Source organism: Strix aluco, chromosome 14, assembly GCF_031877795.1.
Source record: "Strix aluco isolate bStrAlu1 chromosome 14, bStrAlu1.hap1, whole genome shotgun sequence".
Classification (NCBI taxonomy): domain Eukaryota; kingdom Metazoa; phylum Chordata; class Aves; order Strigiformes; family Strigidae; genus Strix; species Strix aluco.
Window position 1 is genome coordinate 17,132,501 of NC_133944.1, and position 23,525 is coordinate 17,156,025.

General features: G+C 43.1%; 1 protein-coding gene across 2 annotated transcripts in view; it reads right to left on the reverse strand.

Moving 5' to 3' along the window:
* SALL1 (spalt like transcription factor 1) overlaps window positions 1-6,837 on the reverse strand; it is a 17,334-nt gene extending 10,497 nt beyond the window's left edge. Inside the window, exons 1-2 of one of the 2 annotated variants that reach the window (XM_074839619.1) lie at window positions 6,658-6,837; window positions 3,859-3,951 (exon numbers count right to left, since the gene is read on the reverse strand). In XM_074839619.1, coding sequence (XP_074695720.1) covers window positions 3,859-3,934 — 76 coding nt within the window. In that variant the 5' untranslated portion in view covers window positions 3,935-3,951; window positions 6,658-6,837. Of the gene's footprint in view, window positions 1-3,858; window positions 3,952-4,044; window positions 4,327-6,657 lie in introns of those variants that run through there. The other variant, XM_074839620.1, reaches the window with a different exon arrangement.
* Window positions 6,838-23,525: the final 16,688 nt, after the last annotated feature.

Consider the following 23,525-nt stretch of genomic DNA (forward strand, 5'->3'; position numbering starts at 1 on the left):
AGCAAGACAAAGATGTGGGTTATGTAGGGGGAAACACACACAAACCGGTCTGAACTAACACCGGGCTTAGACAACTTCCACCATATGGGTTTCAGTAATTATTTCTGAATTGCATCTGCATAAGTGATATTTCACAAGGCCCTTTACACTTCGGGTTCACCTTTGGAAAAAACACAAGTGTCTGTATTCTGAACCGACAGACTGCAGTTATCGCACAAAAAGGCCTAATTATGTAACAAACTAAAAGCAGCCTAACTAAGCAATTATTTCTCTTAAGCACCCTGTCCTTCAGATCTTACTAAAGAAAGCGATCATAATTTCTCTCATTTCATGGGCCCAGTAACAATTACGTGGATGATCATAATGCTGCAGCAGGAATTTACCAAAATCCATTATTGACATGAAAAGGCACTGGTTCTGACAAGCCTTTATTTGGAAGGACAGCAAATATTTTCTCTTACTCAAAGTCTAGCTGGCTTATTTCTCTGATATAACTTTTGCCTTGGAAAATTACGCTCCAAGAATATACTTTTACAATTGGGAATGCAATTCCAACCAACTCAAAAAAAAAAAAAATCTAAAATGTCACAAAAGTGGCTGGAGTTATTAACAAAAGGAAATAATCCCGCAATCTCCTGCCCACTTCCTACCAGTAATTAGTTACTTGTTGAATATAATTTACGCTGCAAGTAATTTCTGCTATTAATCTGAGAGCTGTTCTGCTTAATCCAATATGAACTTTATCAAATGTGCACATGCACAGGATTTTACAAGGGTAAACTTACTTATCCATTGATTGCACCAAAAATACATTTTAAGTGGAAAGTCTTCCTGGTAAGAGTGAACTGTATGAGCTTTGAACTTTAAAAAAAAAAAAAAAAAAAAAGAGAGAACAGTAAAAAAAAAATAAATACATGCTGTTGCAGTCAGAGGAACTTTTTTTTCTATCGATCTTTAGCTATGAAACCATAGGAGAAAGTTTTAACAAACCAGAATTCAAATCAGAAGCAAGAAATTTTCACGGGGCCACTCATTCGCTCAAAATACTGCCCAGCAGTGCCTCACTGCAAGTGTCTCAAGGAGCAGCGATGCCACATTTGCCTGAGCCCTGCGCAAACTGTAGATGATCTGGCAAACCTGAATTCACAGTATGGAAGGAGAAGAAAGGAGCGCTTGGAATTTCGAGCTTTTGTTTTGTAATTTCAAGGCATATAATGCAAACTCGTCCCTGCCGCAGCTCACCCACCCTGTCTTGCTCCAGTGTGAAGCTGCTGCCAGGGCAGGGGACCCCGGAAAGGCGAGGGTAGCTCTGTGCTAATATTATTACAGCGTTCTGAATCCTGAAACACCATTACAAAACGCACCCTCTAGGCAACTTACTCAAAACTTATCGTCTAACCATGTAAACCAGCCATAACCTAAAACCATTACTAGGGAAGGGCGGGGGGGAGGCTCCTACAGATTTTATAATAAAGCACACTGCTTTTCCTACGAAACCGGTCGGTATTTTTTAAAAATAATAAACTTCGTTATTCACTAATTTAACTTACGATAGCCCCACAAACTAAACAAAAGCTTCACTTCCATGCCATCATTTCAGGCAAAATCCAACTTAACTTCAAGTACATCCTTTAGCAACAGGCAGTAAAGCTACTCAGTTAACATTCCTTTCTCCCACTCCCACTGTCTTTCATTTGAAAATGATGTGCAAAATCAGATTAAAGGACTAAAAACAGAAGAAAACGGCTACTTTTAAAACAAGATTCTTGGAGGTGTTTTGACCTGTTCCATCTACTAAAACAAACAAACAAAAAGATAGCGAACGTCAAAAGATGCACTCATACAAACTGAAGATGTTGAAAAATCCCTCTCTGCTTTCCCAGAAAGATAATTTCCACTTCAGCTTTCCCTTTCTCTGATCACTTTAAGAAGTTACAAATTCTTTCATAGGAGGCCGATGAAAGACAAATAAAAACCCAACGTTTTCCTCAACTCCTACTCCAAACTTCAAGCGGAAGTAGAAATAACATCGGAAGAAAAATAAATACGCTTACTGAGATGAGAAAGGGGATTATGCTGAGCAAACGGCAAAACTCGAGTGCACTCAGAGCGCACAAAACTCAGCTAAAAACCAGAAGTCGCCTCCCAGGAACCAAATGACTTTTAGGAAACGTTTCGGCAGAGCTACGCAAAGCGGGGGCTTCTGTCTTTGCTGGTTTACGAAGGAGGCGTCCCAGCGCTTTTGGAAGCCGGGTAAACGCTCCTGGAGGCGGGACAACACCCCGCAAACTTTCCGACTTGATTTACCGCGCGGAGCCCGGGACGGGACCCTCTCCCCGCGTTCCGCCCCCGCGCAGCCGAGGGGCGCGGGCACCGCACACGGCTCCGCCGCTCCCGGGGCCGCCACCGCGCCGGGCCGGGCCGGGCCCAGGGCAGCAGCTCGGCGGGCCCAGGGCAGCAGGCACCGCCGCAGCGCGGAGCGGCCGCGGGAGCGGAGGGCCCCGCGCCAGCGCTTCCTCGGGAAGTTGCCGGGGGAAGCCCGAGGTGCCTCCGAGCGGCCCAGGGGGCACCGCCGCGCCCCGGCCCGCCCTTACCTGCCCGCCGGGAGCGCTTCTGCCCCGCGGCGCCCTCCGCGCCTGCCGCCGGCGGGTCCCCCCGCAGCCCCCCGGCGCTCGCCCTCCTCATGGCCGCTGGGGAGGCTGGCGGCGGGCGCAGGGGGGGACGCTGCCCCCGGGCCGGACGGCCCCGCCGGCCCCCACCTTCCCGGCCGCGGCTCTCGCCGACCACTTGTCACCCCGCGTCCCGGCACAGGTACGGGCAGGGCACGTCCCCCTCCGCCGCCCGCCGGGCTGCGCCGAGCTCTTCCGAAATCCCCCAGCTCCCGGAGGGAGAGGGAAAATGTGGGGAGGGAAGAAAAAAAAAAAATAAAAAAAAATAAAAGAGAGATTTCACACGCTCCCCTCTCCAAATCCTGGCGGACACAAAGCCAGCGTTTATTCCTCTCTCACCGACTTGGAGGGGAGGGGGAGGCGGAGAAAAAAAAATAAAAATAAAAATTAAAAAACAGCCTTAGGGAAAGCAAACAAGCCCCTGCACTGCCTGGAGCTTCCGCGCAAGCGGCCGCGGAGCTCCTCTCCGGCGCGGCGGCTGCGCGGAGCCCGGCGCGGCGGCGGCTGCCGGGACGGGGCGATCCCCCCCGCGGCCCGGCCCGGCGGCGGCAACTTTTCCGCCTCCAGGAAGCTTTTCGTGCAGCCGGAGGCCGGGGCTGCTCGGCGGCGGGGCAGCGTCCCCTGCTCGGCGGGACTGCGGGGGAGTGGGGGGTGCGGGAGCGCTGGGGTCCGCGGGGGTGTTGCGGGGGGGGGGGGGGGGGTGGGGGGGGAGGCAAGAAAAGTGGGTGCCCGGGGGGGGTTTTCCGCCCCTTTCGGGGGGACGGCGCGGGCAGCGTGTGTGGCCGGACGGGGCATCCGTCCCGCGGGGCTCCAGGATCAGCCGCCCCGCTGCAGCCCCACTTTGTTCCTCCGCTCCGCGGGGCGCGGAGAAAGGCGCGGATCCATCTCCCGCGGGCTCAGGATGCCAGACCGCCCCGCGGGGGGAGGGCGGAGGGAAAACATCAAAAAACGGAAAGAGTTTGGAGTTTCGTTAAGAAACAGGCGAAACAAAACGCTGAGTTAAAAAAATAAAATAAAAGCCAAGAACTTGGACCAAAACCCCAGCAGGAACCCCCCCCGCACATAACTCCGGGAGATCCAGCTGTCCCGCTCCGCTGCCCGGCGCGGTCCCCTCTCCCCGCAAGGTAAGTTGATCTATTTTGTGTGTGTTTGTGTTAAAATGTGTGCGAGGGAGAGGAGAAGAACTCACCATTTCGCTGGGATAACAAGGCCAGATCGGGGTCGGATTGGAAATGCTGAGGCTTCGCCTGCTTCCTCCGCGACATGCTGGCTCAAACATCAGCTGGGGCAGAATAAAAAATTACTAAAAAAAAATCTTCTCAAAATTACGGAAATCGAGCCTCCCCCCCCCCAGCCTCCCCAATCCTCCGCGCACCGCGCATGTGTCCTGCTATAATTATGATTATCAATAATGCATTGCGATTAATCATAGAGGGGCTCTTTGAAAGGCGATTGGCACATGGCCAGCTCTATTCAAACCAGCTCGCCTTAATCAATTAGGCGCTGATTTGCTGGAGACCCTTGTCTCTCCGCCGCTCCCACCCAATGAGTCGATCCATGTGGCAGGAGAAGGGGCTGGATTTCCCCAAAGCTGTTTGGATACAGTTTAACCCTCTTAGCAACCAGCTGGGGCTGCATCGCGCCATCCCGGTTACTATAGGAATGTGTCTCCCCTCTCCCCTTCCTCCAGCCCCGACGGGCTCCCCGCGCCTCCCTCCCTCACTTTTTGCGTCGCGTTTCACTTTTTTTCATCTTTTTTTTTTTTTCTTTTTTTAAAAAAAAAGCTTCCCCCCCCCCGCCCAAAGCCCCGGCCCGCGGAGGGAGGGCAGGGTAAGCAGTAATCGACCGAGGGGAGGACGCACGGCTGGGGGCGGTCGGTGGGAGCCGCGGGCGCGGAGGGGCGGCCCCGCACCCCGGCGGCGCCCGGCAAGTGTCGGCGCAGGGAGAGCCCCGGCCCCGGCCCCGCTCCGGCCGCCGCCCGGCCCCGCGCACTGCCGCTCGCTCCGGCCCGCTGCTGCAAAAAGTTTCGGGTGTGTTTTGTTTTTTTTTTTTCTTTCCTCGTTGTTTTTTTTTTCCTTTTTCTTGCCCCGCATTTGCAAATAAAGATCCATTTTCGCCCTCCCCCAGCTCTCCCCCGCCTCCCCCCCCCCCCTTCTCTTTCCATATATCACGGGCCCGAGGGGTGCTGAAAATAGGAAGGGTTTGTTTTTTATCTCACACATTCCCAGGACAATTAGGGCGCCGCTGGGAGCGGCGGGCGGGCCAGAAGGCCGCCCCGCCCCCGGCCGCCGCACCGGTTGGCTGCGCCCCGAGTCAATCCTCCCGCCGTCGCCCGGGGGAGGCCGGGGCTGGGGGCGGGCGGTGCGCCCCACTCCGCGGCCCCGCGCCGCTCCGCGGCCCCGCGTCGCTCCCCCCCCCCCCCCCCCCGCCCTGCCCGGCGCCACGGGTGCCTCCGCTCCCCCGTCCCCCGCAGGATCGCTCCTGACTTTTGTTTCCCTCCCGGCCGCGGGAGCGATGCGCATCTGCCTGCCGGAGGCGGCCCCGGCCGCGCATAGACCGGCGGGGGGGGCGAGCGCGGAGCGGCCCGCAGGTGCCCGCGCAGGAGCCCGCGGGCCGGGCGTGCGCGCAGGCGGAGCCGGGCGAACTTGGCGAAGTTGGGCGCGGGGCTGCGGTGGGCAGGGCCGAGCCCGGCGGCCGCCACCGCGCCCCTGCGCGCCCCGGGACCTGCCTGTGCCGAGCCCTGAACACTCCCGGCACCGGGACCCTGCGGGCACCGCGCTCCCACCGCGGACCGCATCGCGCAGCGAACTTTTACGCCCGGGTGTTACTTCCAGTGGAGGAATCTCGTACAAACAAGTTTCACGTTCTTGAAATAAAAAGTACAGTTGCAAGGAGGCTACAGACAACGCTATTTTTAATATCTCGTATATCCAGCGATACACGTACACCGCGGATAAATGGCGTGTGTTCCCCCTGCGCTCACGACGCTCGCTGCTCTCCGCACCCCTTCGCATGTCACTCTGGTCCTTGCACGAAAAGTTACTCTGTGAAATAAGCTGAGCTGGGAGAAGCGGGAACGCAGGCGATTTCTTTTCCTCCACCCTGACCCATCTAGTGCTCTCTCTCCTCCCACTCCCCCCGCGGGATTATTTACTCTTCTATAGAAGCTACTCCTTTTCCCCGTATTAATATTAACAAACTCTCTGTAAAAGCAAGAGGCTGATCAGATACAACTCATTTCAATTTCAAATGAGCCGGTAAAACCTAGAGAGCGAGAGAGAGGAGAAGGGGAGAGAGGGAGAAATCTTCCCATTCGAGGAAGCGGCTCACTCGTGTTTTCTTCTCATTATTAAACGAAAGAGACTGTAAAACGTTTAGCAAGAAGGGTGAAAAAAAACAACAGCCGCAAAACCCAAACAACCAAACGCATACGAACCGAAAAAGCCTCCCAGGTGCCACTCCAGTATTTAGTCAGCGTTGCAAAGTGGTCGCTGACGCCTCTTTTCATTTCTGCACAGGGCAAGCCCCCTCCCTCCCCACAGCATTTGGTACAGTAGATTTTGAGAAAAAGACAAACGAAGCTATCAGCGGGGATGATGTTGAAGAATGAAGATAATAATGTTGCTATAGGTGGTACTTCACATGACATTATTTTTCACTGAATATTTAAAGAGATGTTTCGGCAGAGATGGATACACTCAGCGCAGGCTGTCACCCTCCTTACCCTGAGACAGTGGGAAAGGAACCGAACCTGAACGTATAGAAATGCACACGTTACTTATAGCTAGCACGCAGCCACACGTAGATGCGCACAAAATACCCACGCGGATCTATTTACACATCTGTGTCTGTATTTCTAACTGTATCAATCACTCCATTAGCTTCCCACGTTTCTAATCTAGCCGCTCTCCCAAAATTATTCGCGTTTACAATTTCATTATACATTTGTCGATTAAGCTCAAGACAAATTTCCCCAGATGTGCAGTACCTTTGCTTCGTGGCTGGAAAAAGGCGGCCGTGGACTGGTAATTAAAAAGCAACAACAGCAACAACAAGAAGAAAAACAGTGGCTTAAAGAAAAATAAATTAATCTGGAGAAATTAAGTTTTATAACTTTTTTTTTTTCGTTTCTCTTCTCCCTCGCTCGTGTATAAAGCGGCGCCTGGTATTTCATCTAGGACCGCTTGATTATTTATTGTTTGTTTTCCTCTCCTTCGCTGGGGGCCGGGAGGGGTGGGGAAAGGGTGGGGGCAGAGCAGCATTGCCAGGGCTAGAGAAAAATCGGTCTTTATTGTTGTTGATAGCAATACATCAATTAAACGTCATTGTCTCTAGCAGAAGTTGTGAGAGTTCACAAGCGTAAATACTCTGATCTTGGGTTTTCCCTCTCGAAGCTCCAGATGACAGTGACAGATATTTTTCCCTCCCCGCCACACCTTGGAGATTTTTTTTTTCCCTCGGATTATTCTTTTTAATGGAGGTGGGAGGCTTTCTAATGTGCTTCAATGCAAATCAGCCTGGCTGGAAGACACCCGTGGTGGGGATCGATCTCCAGTTCATTGAGATGAGCACTGAAGGGAGATGGTAAACAGGGGATAATTTGCAGTTCATTCTGCTGAGAGACGGTTTCAATGAGATGCAACACACTAGACTGGATTATTGTTATTAAGGTTTGCGATCAGACACAACACCCTTCACACGCAGGGGTTAAAAGCTACACAATCCCCACATAGTTATAATACATCGTTAATAACGATCTGGGGGGAAATCCAATTGATTTCATATTTTCTGCCAATTTTCACCTCTGGAGCAGCTCGGAGGCGGACTGCGCGGGGAGGCAGCGGCGCTGCCGGCGGAGGCACCGGCGGGGCAGCCCAACCTGCGGCACCGCTTCGGCTCCGCGCCGCCTCTCCCAGCAATTAAAACCCTGTCAAGAAAACGCTCTCTCCGTCTAATCGAACCCTTCACATTTTCACGCTGCAAAAATACCCGTTTTCAGTTAGCAGAGCAGTTGTTCTTTTTCTTCTCCCCCGCCCTTACCCTTCGTCTTCTGTGTTCTCCTTTTGCCTTTTTTTTTTTTTTTAAAAAAAAAACTACAAAAGATACACCGCACAAGAGTTTTCAACGTCGCTACAGCTGACCTCTCAAGCAAGCCGTTTTTCAGCTAACGCAGGTTACGTATATTTCAGAAATGTGTGTAATTAGGGGCTTCCAGATGCTGCAGTCAGCTGGGAACTTGGCTTTGTGCTCCGATATATAATAAACTTTTGAGACAGTCCTGGGGCGCAGCTACCCAGGGGCAGCGAGCACCAGCTATCTGGAATTGTTTTATTATCAATAGCCTGGATCACGCCATTCAATATGGACACTGCAAGTCCTGTGACTGTGTGGGTTTAGGTATGACTACTTTTGTGGACACGCTGTCAGCTCCCCCCTCCTCCCGTTCTCTCTCTCTTTTTTTTTTTTTTTTTTTTTTTTTTTTAAATTTATTTATTCTCTACTAATAATTCCCCAGGAAAAAAAAAAAAAAGGGCGGGGGGGGGGGGGGGGGGGACGGGACACACACACACACCACCAGAACTGAATCCTTCTCCGTTATTACTGACAACTAATAATTGATCATTGCTCACAAACACAAGCTTTTAGCCGCATAATTGAATAGTAAGCAATACACGTTGAGCCACCAAAGGAAAAAGGAAAAAAAATAGAGAGAAAGAGCCTCTCCCTCTCTCTCCCCAAATCCCAGAGAAACGCAGTGATGGGGAACTCCCCCGTCCCCGAGATGAAAATGAATATGACTAATGCCATAACCGGCCAAGGTGGGATTATTTAATTCGATTCTTTCTTTACACATTTGCTGCCTTTTGTTTGACCTGATGGCTGAAAAATTTTTACACCTAGCTGTCCCTTTTGAGTTTATTGATGAAGGTGCTTCTGAAATGATTATCAAGAGATTTACAGCCATCACTACCCACCTACGGGAAAAGTAGTAAAATCAATCCCTCAATCAATCAGACCCCTCTGTGCATATCTTTTTAATCTGTTCCTTTAGCTCTTTTATTACAACACGAGCATTAAATATGTTTGTTTCAAATTTAACACGAATGCCTCCGAAGGACTCTGTCAATTTACACATAAATCATGAAGTAAACAAGCTGGATGGAAAATCCTCTTTCTCGGGCAACAGAGTTAAAAACCGAGGAATAAAAAAATACCAGCAATAGCCCGTATCAGTGTATAGGCAACTATTTTGTATGAACAGCCCACAAGGCAGAAAAAAACCATACAGAAAGATAAATATGCAGCACTGCAAAAGACTTCCATGCACTTTTACATCACTACACAGAGAATCTAGAGATTGCTAGTAATTACAAATACTCTCACATCCTAAAGCCTATCATTATTTCCTCTATTTGATATCTTTTTTTAATAGCAGAATGTCTTATTTCCCATGTTAAAAAATAAGCTTGCTTTTTTTACTAAATACCATACACTTCAGAAAATGTCTTGATTTCAAACATTATTATTGATCCCAAGTTATCACTCTATCCTTCATATACCTTTTTTTAGGTGAAAGAAATAAATTGGAGGGTATTTAAGGTAGGCTGCTTAGGTCAGAAATCTTTCCCACCAATTTGTTACACAGTGGTCACCATGTATGGACAGAATGAGTCTATTAGTTCTATAGAGAACCAAGAATTTTATTTGATGCCACAGGGGAAGTTTACTCTGCAAGCCAAATTGCCTTTACATCCCAGTTTATTTTTTAAATTTTTTTTTTTTTGTATCATAGTGTATCACAGCCATATAAAGCCACCATGTGCCTCCACCAGAAAACCAGAAGTTTTAGAAATGAAGTGACAGAGATTTCTTCAGCCTTAGATACAAAATTTTAAAAACATTCTGGGCTGCAAAGACATCTTCCAAAGACATATTGTGATGTCTCTCATCACAGAAATAACTCTGGGTAGAACAAGAAAAAAAAAAAAAAAGACACTGAAATATGTACATGTCAAAAGAAGAGCCATGAAAAAATACATCTGATATTGGATGATGAGATATAACTAGCTATCAGTCAAGATTTCCTGCAAACGTCTTGCTTTAAGAAAAGTGCCTTTATACAGTAGGAAAACTTCACAGTCACAATTGCTGTGCACCTGGGTATCTGTTCACGGGAGTCTTAGTGTCGGTTTTAAAAAAATTCTCATAGCTATCATTGTTTTTATCCAAGTACTATTTAAAATATTATAAAATACGGAGGTGGGAGCCATTTAAAAGCAAATGAAGGAGTAGGACTGAGGTATGCATTTTCCAGGATATTTAAGAAAAAAATATGTTCTTAAAAAAGTGTTCCCTTAGGATTTGCTTACCTTTGAAACAAAATTACACAAAAATTCTGCAGTCTGTCAAAATACAAATACAAGGCCAAAATTTCACCTGGCAATTTTCTCTGAAATAGAACCTGCAGATGACTTTCTACAAGGTAATCATCTAACAAAGTGAGACCTGTTGTCACAAAAAGATTTTCACTGTCAAATCAGATTTACGGAGTGTGCATTTTTATTTACTTTTTAAGATTTCATTTTAATCTGGAGAATATGCAGTGATTACAGGATAAACATGTCTCAAACCTCAGGGGAAATGTTGCCTGTAGAGTCCCAAATTTCTTGACTGGTGAAATGAACCCGACAACCCCTCCCATTTTCATGACATATTTTTGATTCAAATACAGTGGAAGTATTTGTAAGTACGTACATTTTCTTTGCATAATATTGAGGTGCCCTGATTAATGCATGGTGTTTACAACGTGAAAATTGTCATACTCTTTGCATCAACACCAGAAGCTGGCTTGGCAGCCACTAGTTGCAATAAAGTAAATGTCTCATGAATATAATGTTCTGCTTTACATGCCTGAGCTAAGCAGAGTCTTCACCATCCACCTTCTGCCCCCAGTTTGGGCCAGCCCGTTAATAGAATTGGTCTGCAATGGCAGCGTGCAAAATGTATCCCTCTGAGTGGAACTATGTTTGCTCACAGACTTGCACTCGCATTATCTGGGTCTTGTGGAGAGCCCATTTCCTCGTGGAGCAATCTGATCTCCCAGCCACGTTTTTGCAGTTTTCTTCTCGTTAGTGATCAGTTAATGTTCAGATGGCAACAACAGCTATCACCTACCTCAAAAGGTAACTCCAGGAGTTTCTGATTTCTTAGAATAATTCTACAGCAGCAAAGAGGGGGAAGAGTTGAGCACTGACCTGCCAGCCAGCTCTTACTGAACTATCAGCAGATACTACATCAGTGACCCAGAGACAGCCTTGACAACTACTGCTCCATAAACTCAAGATCATACAGTTACCACCTAGAAAATGAAACTCACAATTTCCTTTCTTCCCCTAAGAAAAGCTCAGGTCACAAGATTCAAAGAGCAATCCCCAAAAAGAGATTTAAAGACCCTTCCTCACAAATCCAGAAACCAGATTTGGGTTTGGAAAAATTGTTTCCATACTTTACATGCTTTATATGGTAAGCTTGGACTTTCAGCCTGGCTGTACAAACTATTTCTCAAATCTCACCCTGAGTTACACATTCTGTGTTTTTGTCCTTCTTCACAGAGCTTCAAATTCCATCTCAAATAGAGTGTCCAGGATTACAGAACATGTTTATTTGCATGTTGTAAGCAGCTTTTTGCAGTCTAGCAGGCTCTCTGCAGGACTGTAGACAATCATTAAGTTCATCTGAGCATGCTCCTAGCCACTGACACTCTAGAAGCACTGCCTGAATAAGAATTTCAAGCTTGAGTAAGTTTTCGATCATACTAAATGCATTTGGTGCAAAAATCATACATGCAAAGACAAATGTTACCCCAGTTTGTACTGGTTCATCATTACATCACATATGTACTGCAACAGGCGGGGAAGAATCATACTTGAATATAAGACAACGTAATACATTTAGGAAGAACTTAATCAAACACCAGTGCTTATTCTATGTCCATTTGGAAAGCTCAGGAATACATCATATACTCACTTCTGAGACCACGAAAAGCCACTTTTCTTGACCTCAAGTTTGCAGTGCAAGTGAGCAATCCTAAACACACTATTGGTGAAATTCATCCTTGTGCAGAAAGCAGAGCATTGACAGGACAACATGGGCAGTGTTTCACTCTCCAACTGCACATGAGCAAATTTCCATCGGGGCCAACTGTGATCATCAATTATGCTGTTTCTGACCACCGTCTGTCACTGCCCCATGCCTGGAAGACCCTGTCCCACCAGCTGAGCCAGGGCAATCGGAGGGTGGACTCTCCCAGTCTGTGTTGTGCTAGCATTAGCAAAAATGTTTGCATCACATCCTCTACCAGCAAGGGATGGAAATCTCCTGCATGGGGCAACAGTGCGTGGTACGGTAACTTCTTAAGCTGTTCCAGCTGTTTGCAAATAAAATATGCGTCCAAGACCCCAGTCTTTACAAAGTGGTTTCTGACAGGAGCTGTATTTGTGTGAGTGCCAGATCAGGTCCATTACTAACTTCAGACGAGTGTAAACAACCGTTACATAGAAAAAAAGATCCAGAGAAGGCACCAGTGACAATGATTAGCATGTAAATACCATACCTCTTAGTAAGATGTCTCTTGTTAATATGTTTAGTTGACAGTTGCATACCTTTGCAATCCCATACATTTTAGGGCTTGGAGTCACTTGCTCTATCTCTAAAGTTTACTCAACCTGGCTTCTTCTGCAGTTGAAGCAGCTTCCATTTTTATGCTGCACAAAAGCACAAGCAAAGCTGTAATACATAAGAATAACAGTTTCATGAAAACATAGAGCCAAATAAATTATAAACGTACTGAATTAAATGGAATTAAACAAGGGAGAAATACGGTTTGTTCTCTTCTTCCCCTTCAGTATGTCCTCCCCGACACCGTACATATAATCTCCCAACACAATAACATTTCTGCACTCACTCTGTTCAAGCAGTATCATTCACTTACTCTTTGTTTCACTCCTAGAATTTTCTAATAGCAAAATTCAATTTCAGCCAGTGCTGCTCTCCAAGGGCTGCCAGACCTGCTGCTCCTTTGCCCCACTGGTAATGGATTGCTCTGAAGGAGGATAAGACCTGCCTGTGTTCAGCGATGGGAGTCACACTGAGCAGAAGCAATTAGGTAAACTCAGTGCAAAGGTAAAAAGTGAGATGGACGTGAGCCTAATGGGGGAGAGATAGGTAAATCTACATTCAGGGCCAGCACTGCCACCGCCAGCCACGCAGAGCATGCAGCTGCCTAGGGCTGCAAGATGTTTAGTAACACTTTCTTGTGCTAGTGACTGTGCCTTGTGAGGGGCCTATGTTTAACGTTTTGCCTAGAGCAACAAAACCCTGTAACTAGTGCTGGTTGCCATATTCAGGGAAGCCTGCAGGAATTGCTTGCTGGTGACTGGGAAAGCACTCACTGCTTCTCTAAGCAGAACAGCTATCACGTTTTAGGAGTACAGCTCCTTAAACCACCTGTTCAAATCTGCTAATCACAGGTAATCTTGGCTCTTCAAGGGGATTACTCAAAGACAATATAAATACTAAACAGCCAAAGACAAGAACCATTACTAGTAATTTGCATCCATTTTTTGTGATAACACATGATTATTTTTGCAATAATTGTAACCAGTAACACACTACAGAAAGTTCTCATGGGATTGACTCTCCTTTCAGAAATGAACTGTAGAATATGCTCTGCATTTCTTATTATTCTGCTTCCTTATTGTCATTCTCATAAAATCAATCAAAGTGATAACTGGAATGTCTAGAAACAGCCAGAATTTAATCTGGAAGAATTATACACAAGTATATCAGCACTGGAAGTGTATCTGCTTAAAGGAGCTATGTATCACTACAGAGACTGCAATGTTCTATGCTTGAAGCATTGGCATATATCTACAAGTGTAGAAAGATGACACTATGGAATACTGCTTGGAAACATGCATGTTATAAAAGTAAAAATAAATATATGCTGAAAAATTTGATATTAATTGAAAATACTTTCATTTTATGACAAACCATATTGTAGATGTTTACACTGTATTCCATAAACATTAGCCATGAACCCTAATCTAACCCCAGATTTTGCTAGGCCCAAGACTTTGGGAAAATCCAGGTGTCAGCCCAAACTTTGTAGCCTGTAGACTGACAATCCCAGTTCCCATTAGGTAGGTATGTCCTCAGTGGTGGGGCCACATGGCCAAGGACCAGGGCCAAAACTGTCTTGGAGGCACTTGGCCTCAGTGCTCCAGTGGTCCTGTTTGCCTGTGGATATCCTATGCTTTCAGGATGTTCGGGAGGTTTGTGTGTAAATCTTGTTATCACCTTAGAAGAATACTAAGGAAATTTTGTAAAGTTTTCCTTAAAGCATTTTTTTCAAACCACATGGATGTTACTGGATAATCTATCCCAATAAAACCAGTTGCACTTTTCAATACATAGCATGGCTCAACTGCAATGTATTCTAGGTTCCTTGAAAATGAAAGGTTGGACCAGATAAACTTTTAAGGACCCTTCCAACCTTGGTTATTCTGTGATTCTATGACAGGGCAACACAATTTTACATTGGACTATATTATTTGCATATTTACTGCTTTATTATATCTTTCAAAATCAAATAATCAACATAATTTGAACTTTATTGTGGAAAGAATGAAGCTGCTTGACTGGCACATGATGGTGAACTAACTGCATTAGAAGCTCTGGCTCTTTTACTTTGCTTTTACTCAGAAAAGGGCAAAAAATCTGGATTTGTTCTGTACAAAATTGCAATACTGCAGGCTACAACTTTCCTTCTCAATCTAAAAACTTTCCTTCTCAATTTAAATTCATTTTAAATTGTTATGCTTTACAAACTTCCAAATGGGATTCTAATTGTTGACAGACATTTTACATTACATGTGTCTATCACTTTGATTTAATATGCATTTTCAATGAAATTTAAAAAAGGCCTCTAAGGTGGCAATTTAGCAGCAAGACATGCTGTGAATTTTAGATATAAAAAATATCTAGTTTTCAAGGGTTTTTTGTACATGTGAAAATGGCCCTCGAGAAAAAAAAAAATAAATCAGAGAACGTCTGCGTGGCTGAATTATCAGAAGCTAAATATCACCAGGAATATTACCTACTGTTTTAGTCAATCACAGTCATCAGAGGCAAACCAGGTTTTACATTTATGCAGCATTTCAGTAGTGCACTTCAAAAAGTATTAACCATGAAAGAAATAAAATGTATTTGGAAATCCTATGTCAGGTTTATTACATCTCATGACCTGATTTAATTTTCTTCTACAGAAAACCTGCATTGAAATGTCTGTAAGTAATAGGTACTTCTTGTCAACTTTGATAAGAGACATTTGAAAGGAATTCCAAATATATTCTGAAAGATAAGAGCAGAGCTAGCTTTTCTGTGTCCCTAAAAGAGTGGAAACCAGACCTAGGAGAGCATACAAGCTACAGAAGAGACCTGTTCTATAGCAAGTCTACTTCTGAAATCATCAGAACTGTAGTTAATGTATAGGCCCTAATCTATAGACATTGACAGTGCAGTGGGAACAACTCTGAATCTTTAACTTAGAATTTGTTAAACAAAATATTAGCTACTTTTAAATACTTTCATTTTCTTCATAACTTTAATACAAACATCTTGGCTTTGGCTTATTTTATATAAATAGCTTTAGATCATCTTGTTTTAGTGGTCCTGCAGGGTGTCCCAAAATCTACACTTGATGGCAAGAATAAACATTCATTAAACTTCAAAGGCTGCCAAAAAGTCTAGTTATTTTGATTTAGGGGAATCATTTAAATTAATCCCTATGTTTGTGTAGAAAATATGTAATGTAATTAATTTCTCTGTCTCCAGCTTCAAGTCACTTACTATTGGGAAAAAAAAAATGGCTTTACTAATGTTTCCTGTCTTGAAAAACTGGGGAAAAAATGAAGACTTCATATCTTTTTTAAGAATTCTGGCTTAGTGACATTGAGAAAGAAATATTATAATACACAGCTGTGTACTTATATCTCTGCGTAACTGCTGTTAAAACTAACATGCACAATAGAGTTCTTCAGTGGGAGCAGTAAAACCAAATTTTATGCGTGTGTGTATACATATAATACTTTTTTAACAAAAGAGCCAATTACTATTTTTTTTTTTTTTTGAATGGCTTTCTGCCTTAGCAGTCCAACTCAGCAGAGTATTGTTGTGCTACAGAAAACTCATGGTCACCTATGTAACATATCCTCCTTTTCGCTGAGCACCTCTTGAAATTGGGGAGAAACTTTGATAGGATGAAGAGCTTTTAATATAGGTTTTTAATATAATTTTTACTTTAAAATTAATCCACTCTTCAGCTGAAAGAAGTATGTAAAGCATACTCTGGCAGAGGCATCGAGGAAAAAATAAAAGGAGTGAGAAGCTCAGCTATTGTAAATCACTGTAATGCCACTGAAGCCAACAGGACTACGTCAATTTAGACTAGCTGAGGTTGTGGCCTAATATTTGTGCTGAAATGTTGAGGCTATAGCTGTATCCCTGAACTGTATAAACATTTGTTGAAAGCTGACTGTTAGGGTGCAGGGGGTGGATTGCTCATAAACAAATAGTTAGGACCCTTGTGTTTTCACCTTTCTTAAGGAAACCTTCCATTTTTGGGGGGTGGGAATTTTGACCAAGTAGAGTACAGATATGATCCTTCTTACTTTGTGCAGGGATTATACTGTGTACAGTGAAATAGTAATTTTCATCTGGACTTTTGAACTTGCACCCGACTGTCCTACACTGATTCATGCAATGTAGTGTACATGAATGACCAGTAATGTTTACAAAATGAATTAGTTTGACTCCAACTCTCTAGCCAGAAAGTAAATCAAAGTGAAGAGCCAAGCTATTTCTGAAATTCCAGCTTCCCTAGCTAGAAACTGCATGCTATGTCTCACTAATTAGCGTATTAATGTAAAATCTACATGTTCTATACTGGAGAACAATTAATAACAGCAGTGATTCTGAGCAGTGTACACACATTAACTATTCCACCCCCATACTGATCTTGTGTGGTGGGCAAGTCTGCAGCATATGGTACAGAGACCAAAAAAAAGTGAAAAATGTCTGTCAGTAAGTGATTAATCTACAAGTTGTAGCGTGTTGATTTTTTTTTTTCTAAATTAAATTCCAGTTAACATTTTATTTCACTTCTTCCAAAGCCAATACATGTATTCATAGACATATATTCAGGAGTCTTCTTATGCAAATATTTTTAGTAGAGTTATTCCTAACTGCTGTCCCTAAAGTCTTTGAAGCTCTGCTTTATTTTTTCATCAACCATACTAATTTAAGCATTCAGCAACACCTGAACTATCTTCAGAATAATCTCATTCTATCAAACCCATCAGCCTTTGTTAGATATAACATAAAAATTATTGTGAAAGAAAACAATGTTATTTAAGTATTTTCTTTGGGATAGTCTGAAACTCAAAATGGATCACTGAAATTTCCCTCAGAAAAATAGTCTCCTAATCTGAAAAGCACCACTTTATATAAAGCTGGAGATGTCTCAGAGCCAAACTGTTTGCTCCTGTAAGTGGTTAGAGCTCCACAGAGGGAAGATATGAAATAAGGCTCTGTTGTTTTTCCAGCAGAGCATCTGAACCACTTCCCCCATCTTAGTCAGTTAAAGCAAAATCAAAAGCAAAATAAACCCTTATTAGCAGGTGAGCTCTTCATTTGATGCAAATTGGCACAACTCTACTGGATACCTGACTTAAGCAGAGTTCTAAAAGGATTTACCATCAAGATCTGGGCCAGGGTATTTTAATGGCGATTTCATGTGGGTGAGCGAGAACCTGATTCTTCATCCTTATTCAGGCTGAAAACAAGGAATGTACTACAGAACCACAGATCAGTTGAGAAACTGATTTTTTGCAGGGAAGGAGGCTAAAGAGGCTCAGTTCTTCCAAAATTAGCAACCACTAGTGTGGTGTGTAGCTCAGGTCAAATGACAAGTGACTGTGATGCTGTCCAGCATCTCCCCACCTATATCATAGCTGCATCCAGCCCGTTAGCTTTATTTCCAGACTAAACTTGCAAATCCAGAGAACTGGTAAAAATGCATAACATCTGAATAAAATAGCTTGGCAGGATATCTTTAACACTACCTAAAAATCAGAGGTTAATAAATAGTTAAATTTAGCTGTAGCTTCTCTTAAGTAGTTTAAACATAAGTCAATATTTTTGTCCTTTGTTGTCTCAGGGTTTCTACATGAGCACAGAGAATTTCATCAATGATCTTTCCACGCTTTGTAGCATTATGCCTTTGTACCATTATATATCTAATGTGTTATCAGCAGTATGAAAATAACTATCGGTCACTTCAACCCAGAGTAAGTATCAATAGGAAGAATGACAGTGGCTAGTTTGCACACTTGAAATGGTTTATTTGTTGCAATCCTGTGCACAAGATGTTTATCAGTAAGCACCAGACAGCCATGCAGAAGAAGGAGCCTTAATTCTGTCTGAGACAGCCTCTTACTGCTATTGATAGTTAGCATCAGTGTCCAGTCTGAGAAATGGAAGTGCTGCAGGCAACTTCAGTCAAGACACCCTATTGATCTACTGCTTCCTTTGCATCCCTGAAGCTAGAGAAGAAAAATAAAAAGGGGAGGAAAAGCTTGCTGTATGAGGGGCAATGCAGCAGTCTATGACTTACCATCATTCAAAAGGGGTGTGTATGTGCATGGATATTCCTGATATTCAGTACCTCAGACAACTGTAAATCACACGCACAGCCATGATAAATATAAATGTCAATGTGTTGGAAATGTCCTTTATATAAGAGGTGTCACTAGAACTACATTTTTAGCATGAAACATTTTTGCTGCTTTTTATTTTTCATTGACTTATTGTGCTTCTGTTATATCCTGTCTAACACAATCAATCTAAAGCATAATATCTGAGAGTCCTATTCATAAATAATACATATTTAGGTCATTTTCATTTGTATTCTACAATGAAGATTTACAAGCCAGAAACAAAACAAGAAACAATGTGTGGAATGTTCTTATTCAGTGGATAAGAATATATTACTGTGATCAATTAATCTGCTTTTCTCTGCATTAGGTGGACATCTTTATGGTACATCCATAAGGGTTTATAACTTAGGAGAGACAGAATCAGCTCTAAGGCTGTAACATAAAATGCCTGTACTCAGAAAAGAGAAACTTTTCCAAAGTTTTTTTTTCCAATGGGAAATGTGTTAATTTTGGCAAACTCAACCACAGCAATACCCTATCTCTCAACATAGCACGTTGCTCTGCCCTATATACTACCTCTCATGTTAAATGAGACAAAAAAATTTTCTACATTATACCATAGCTAAAAGTCAAAATAATAATTCTGGGGATTTCTATAGTGCCATTCATTCAAAGATAGTCACATTCTATTACAAATTATACAAATTCATTCTACAGGAGGGCAAACTGACACACAGAAAGGTCCCAGCTGAATTTTTTTCAGCCAAAAGTTAGCTGGCAAAATTAAGTAAAAAAACCCCCATAAATCTATGTGCATATAAATTGCAGGAGCAAATCATCAAAGAAAGGTGAAAGAAAGACTTAAACTGGTATTAGCATATCGATATCTCATCTAAGAAACTACAGTCACCTGTGCAATCACCAGCAGAGCTGGTATTCTGATAATGGGACATGTCAGAGGAGCAGCAGTAATGGCCCAGATACTTACAAATTTTGCCTGCACAGAAGGAGCAAAAGTTAGGGCTTGGTGAGTAAAAATCAGTCAGTGTTACTTTAGGAGAGAAAGTCACAATATGCAAGAACTTTGCAGGCATTATAAACTGATGAGAAAAAGTTGGGGTGAATGGTGGAAGCGAGGACAAGGCCGGCCACTGTGGCAGTTCCCCCGTTTGCCTCAAGCACTGAGAGATGCAGGTTATGCTGTGCTTAGTGCTTTGGACTGTGGTCCTCAAAGTAGGTTATTGTATTAGTTTTTCAACTCTGGAAATTTGTTATGAGAGCATCTTAGATAAAAAGTGAAATGAGCTTTGCAACTATGGCAAAAAAGCAATTTTACATTTCATAGGCCTTTTAAACCCCTTTTGAATAGAATATAAAAATAACAGTAAGGGAAAAAAAAGGCTACATTTCCATTCCTGTTTTTATAGTTTGACGTTGCAGATGTTTCTGGGTCAGAGGTGAACATGTCTTTAGGTGTCAAAAGATGCAATAACCTGAGTCAAAAACGGCCCAGTCCCTAGAACCGTGACTGTGTGCCAGAATATCCCCACCTCAGAAGCTTGCTGGCAGCAATGTGCTCCAGGTGTCTTACACTACACAGAGCTGGTAGTCGTTTTAATATTTTCCATGCTTATGTAAATGGACTTGATGTGTGTTCATCAAATGTGGGAAAAACCCACAGAATTGCATGCCATCTGTTTATAGGTAAAAGGTCTGCTTCTGACAATTTAGTGCAAAATCAGAAGACAGAATGAAAGCAAGCATGCTTTTGTTTTGGTTTTATAAATCTGAGGCTTAACATCATATCAAAAACCTAACAAAGTTCAAAGGTTCATTCTGTTTGGATAGCACTGTCCTTTTTCAGAGGTATGAATATTACCTGAGCCCCACGGAGCTCTTAATCTGCACCACGTGGCTACAACCTGCAACCTAGTGAAACCCTGAGCACACACAGGATTCAGTGGGACATGGTGAGGGTGCAAGGGCCACATCTTGGGCAGTTGGATGTCTGCACTCATTCCCTGGACCAGAGCCTAAAGCATTTCACCACTTCTGGTTGGCCTCAACTGAGAAACTCAAGCTGAAGCAAAAACTAAAAAGCTCATTTAGAAAAAGCATCACCTTATGTTATTTAACACCCAATACCGCATTTGGTTTTTTGTTAGAATTAAACCCAAGTTTAATTCAATTAATTTGGTAGATGCCAATCAAAGTGTCCATCTTTATTGTTTTGGTATGTTTTAAACAAGACTGTCAGACAAAAAGCAGTTATGGCTGAGGTCCTGAAAGCAGCTATGATATATTAAAAAGAAAGATGTGGTCACAATGATTTTCAGCATCAGTTGATAGACATCAATCAGTCTTCAGAAAAGGAATTTGAGACCTTTCTTGTCCTTACACTCCATGTGGAACATGTGCTTATACTTTTCTATAGAGAACTGATAACCAGACCTGGGAAATTTATACCTGAATATGAGTCAGATGTTGTCAGAAGATGACGTCAAAGACTGTTTCAAAAGTGTATTTTCATTATATCCCATTGGGGAGTGAGATCTTGTCTTGGGTGAAAGAAGAGTTAATGCAGCTGGCAGAGGAGAAAAACACCAGAAGAAAACAAATTGACAAAGCTAATCAAATCCAGACATATGCAATCTAAAATCTCAAATGGGATTTAAGGTAAGCTAAAAGTACACTACAGCATCAAATGCTGTTAAACCATCCAATACAACCTGAAGAGAAGACAGAAAAAAAATCTCTGTAGAAGCATGTGCCAGATGCTTGGCAAGGTAGGTCAGTGTATCTCCATTGAGATAGGCTCTACTGCTTTACACAGGCTTAACCCTGCCCCTAATGGCCTAAAATAGATATGTTAACCTTGCCACCAGCATTGTACTGGGGTATAAAAGTTGAGAAAAAGAGTCTGAAAGTGCCTATGGTCAGTTAATTGGGAAAACAACCATTTCCCCACAGTATAATCTACCCCATTTGCCAAAAGAGACAAGTTTTATATGTTTCAATCAGAAACGTGCAACTCCTCCAGTAATGTGGCTGAGACATTTACTTTGAAAATGAGGAATCTTATTTCCAAGGTCAATCTGAGGTTTCCTGGGTTCAGACTAAAATACTTTGTGGGGCCAAAGAAATATTTACTGGGTTCTAGGGAGCAGGGAGTGGATGTGTAGTTTGAACATACTTCAAGTCAGCCTGGGAGGTCTTTTTGTTTTTATATATTTGTGTCTCCTCAGACAACCTTTTTTTTTTTTTTTTTTCCCTGAGAAACTGGAAGTGAAGAAAATGATGACATTTTTTGCCAGTACATTTCAGTTGGATCATTTCCTGAATCGAACCAGAGAACCTGCATTATTGGCACCCTTTCCAGAACGCATTTCTTTCCAGTGCATCATATGAAACTATATAGTCAAATTTTGCCCAAGGGCTGCCATTCCTTCTGTATTAAACTAGAAGGAGTTTCTGTATAAAGCAATGATTTGCTTTATGTGACCTTTGACAGTGGAAGTGTTGGGAGAATGACATTATATACTGTAGGGCTAATGCTAGGTGGAGCTTCGTAGGCAGTCGTAAATTAACAGCAGCATTTTACAAATGAGCTCCATGATGAGCAGGTGATTGGAAGATGTGCTACTGCATGCTGGACATTAACATCCGAATGGAGAAACTATCACCTAGCCCAGGAATAGCAGTAAAAGGTTAAAAGAAATATTCAATATTATCAATCATATTAAAAAAAAGAGATAGAACTTCTTACAGCTGCCAAAGGAGCTTGGGAGAATTAATGTGTTTATGTCAAAAAGACTGAGAACAAGTGAAATAGGACTGCAATGATTGCCAGGATCTTACTTGCCTGGAGAGATAACATTGGACATCCAGTGTAACTAGGCAGGTGCCAAGAATCCTCTTGCGGATGCTGTGGAGCAGCTTTCTAATACAAGAATATACAACGACCCCCAACCTCTGGTCCTCTCTATGGTTTCCGAGTTGCTCATTAAACCAGGGAAACCTCCAGTGAGGTGTGATGACCTGAAAACAGACAGGAGCTAAAGAATCAATGTTTTAAGTAAAACAGCAATTATAAAAAGATCTACAGCTCCTTCCATGTAATCAGGTAAATTACCAGGAGCGGCATAAAGCACCTGAATTGAAGAAAGAGTGGATGAAGGGGGAGTGGGGGAAAGAAGGTCCCTTGAGAGATATCCGATAGGATGCTTAGTCTGTGTAGAGGGCAAAAGGTTAAGTGAAAATGAGATGAAGGAATGATCAGATGTAGTCAGATCAGAGACAGTTAAATAAAGGAATGTGCTAACCTAAGATAAATGTGAAGAAGCATGCCTGTGCTGAGTGTGTTGGTGTAGCTGTTCTTTAGCAGTTCAGGAACCAGAGAGGAGGAATTCCTGGTTCTCAATCCACATCAGTCCTAGCTGAAGCACTTCACAGGAAAGAAACAGAAGGGATAAGGACACAGGTTTACGATTTCTCTCTGCTACTCCAATAGTGTAAAAGGATATTAAAGTGCTTCTAATTACATCTACACTTTTTGCAGGTCCCTTTTTACTGCTGGTGTGATATAAACCATCCTTAGTGATGAGAAAGAAAGGCCTGTGCCATCTGTGGTTCTGGACAATGAGAAAGATGCTGTTTAAAGAATATGAAGACAGAAGTACTGAGAATTACTTGAAAGCAGCAAACTTTGTTGGTTGGCTAACATTTTCATGGGTCAAAGAGCTCTCTTTAGAATGGGTTTTCATTACAACAAACAATATTTGGTTAAAAGAGGTGCCTAATGTAGCAAATAAATGCTTGGGACACAGTCCATATAAAACTTCACCAAATATTTTCGTAAATCTCCATTCTTAGTCTACTCAACAAAAATGGCCTGGGATAACAGACAGCACCAGAAAGCTCAAGAAGTATCTGTACTGGCCAAGTCTGGAAATGACCACAAGAATTTTGTTCAAAAGCTTTTGGAGGCTTACAGCCTTTAAATGTTTCTAAGAACAGCCTTAAATTTCTAAACCCCAAGACAAAAGTTCAAATTCTTAGATACATAATTTAGAGGTCAGTA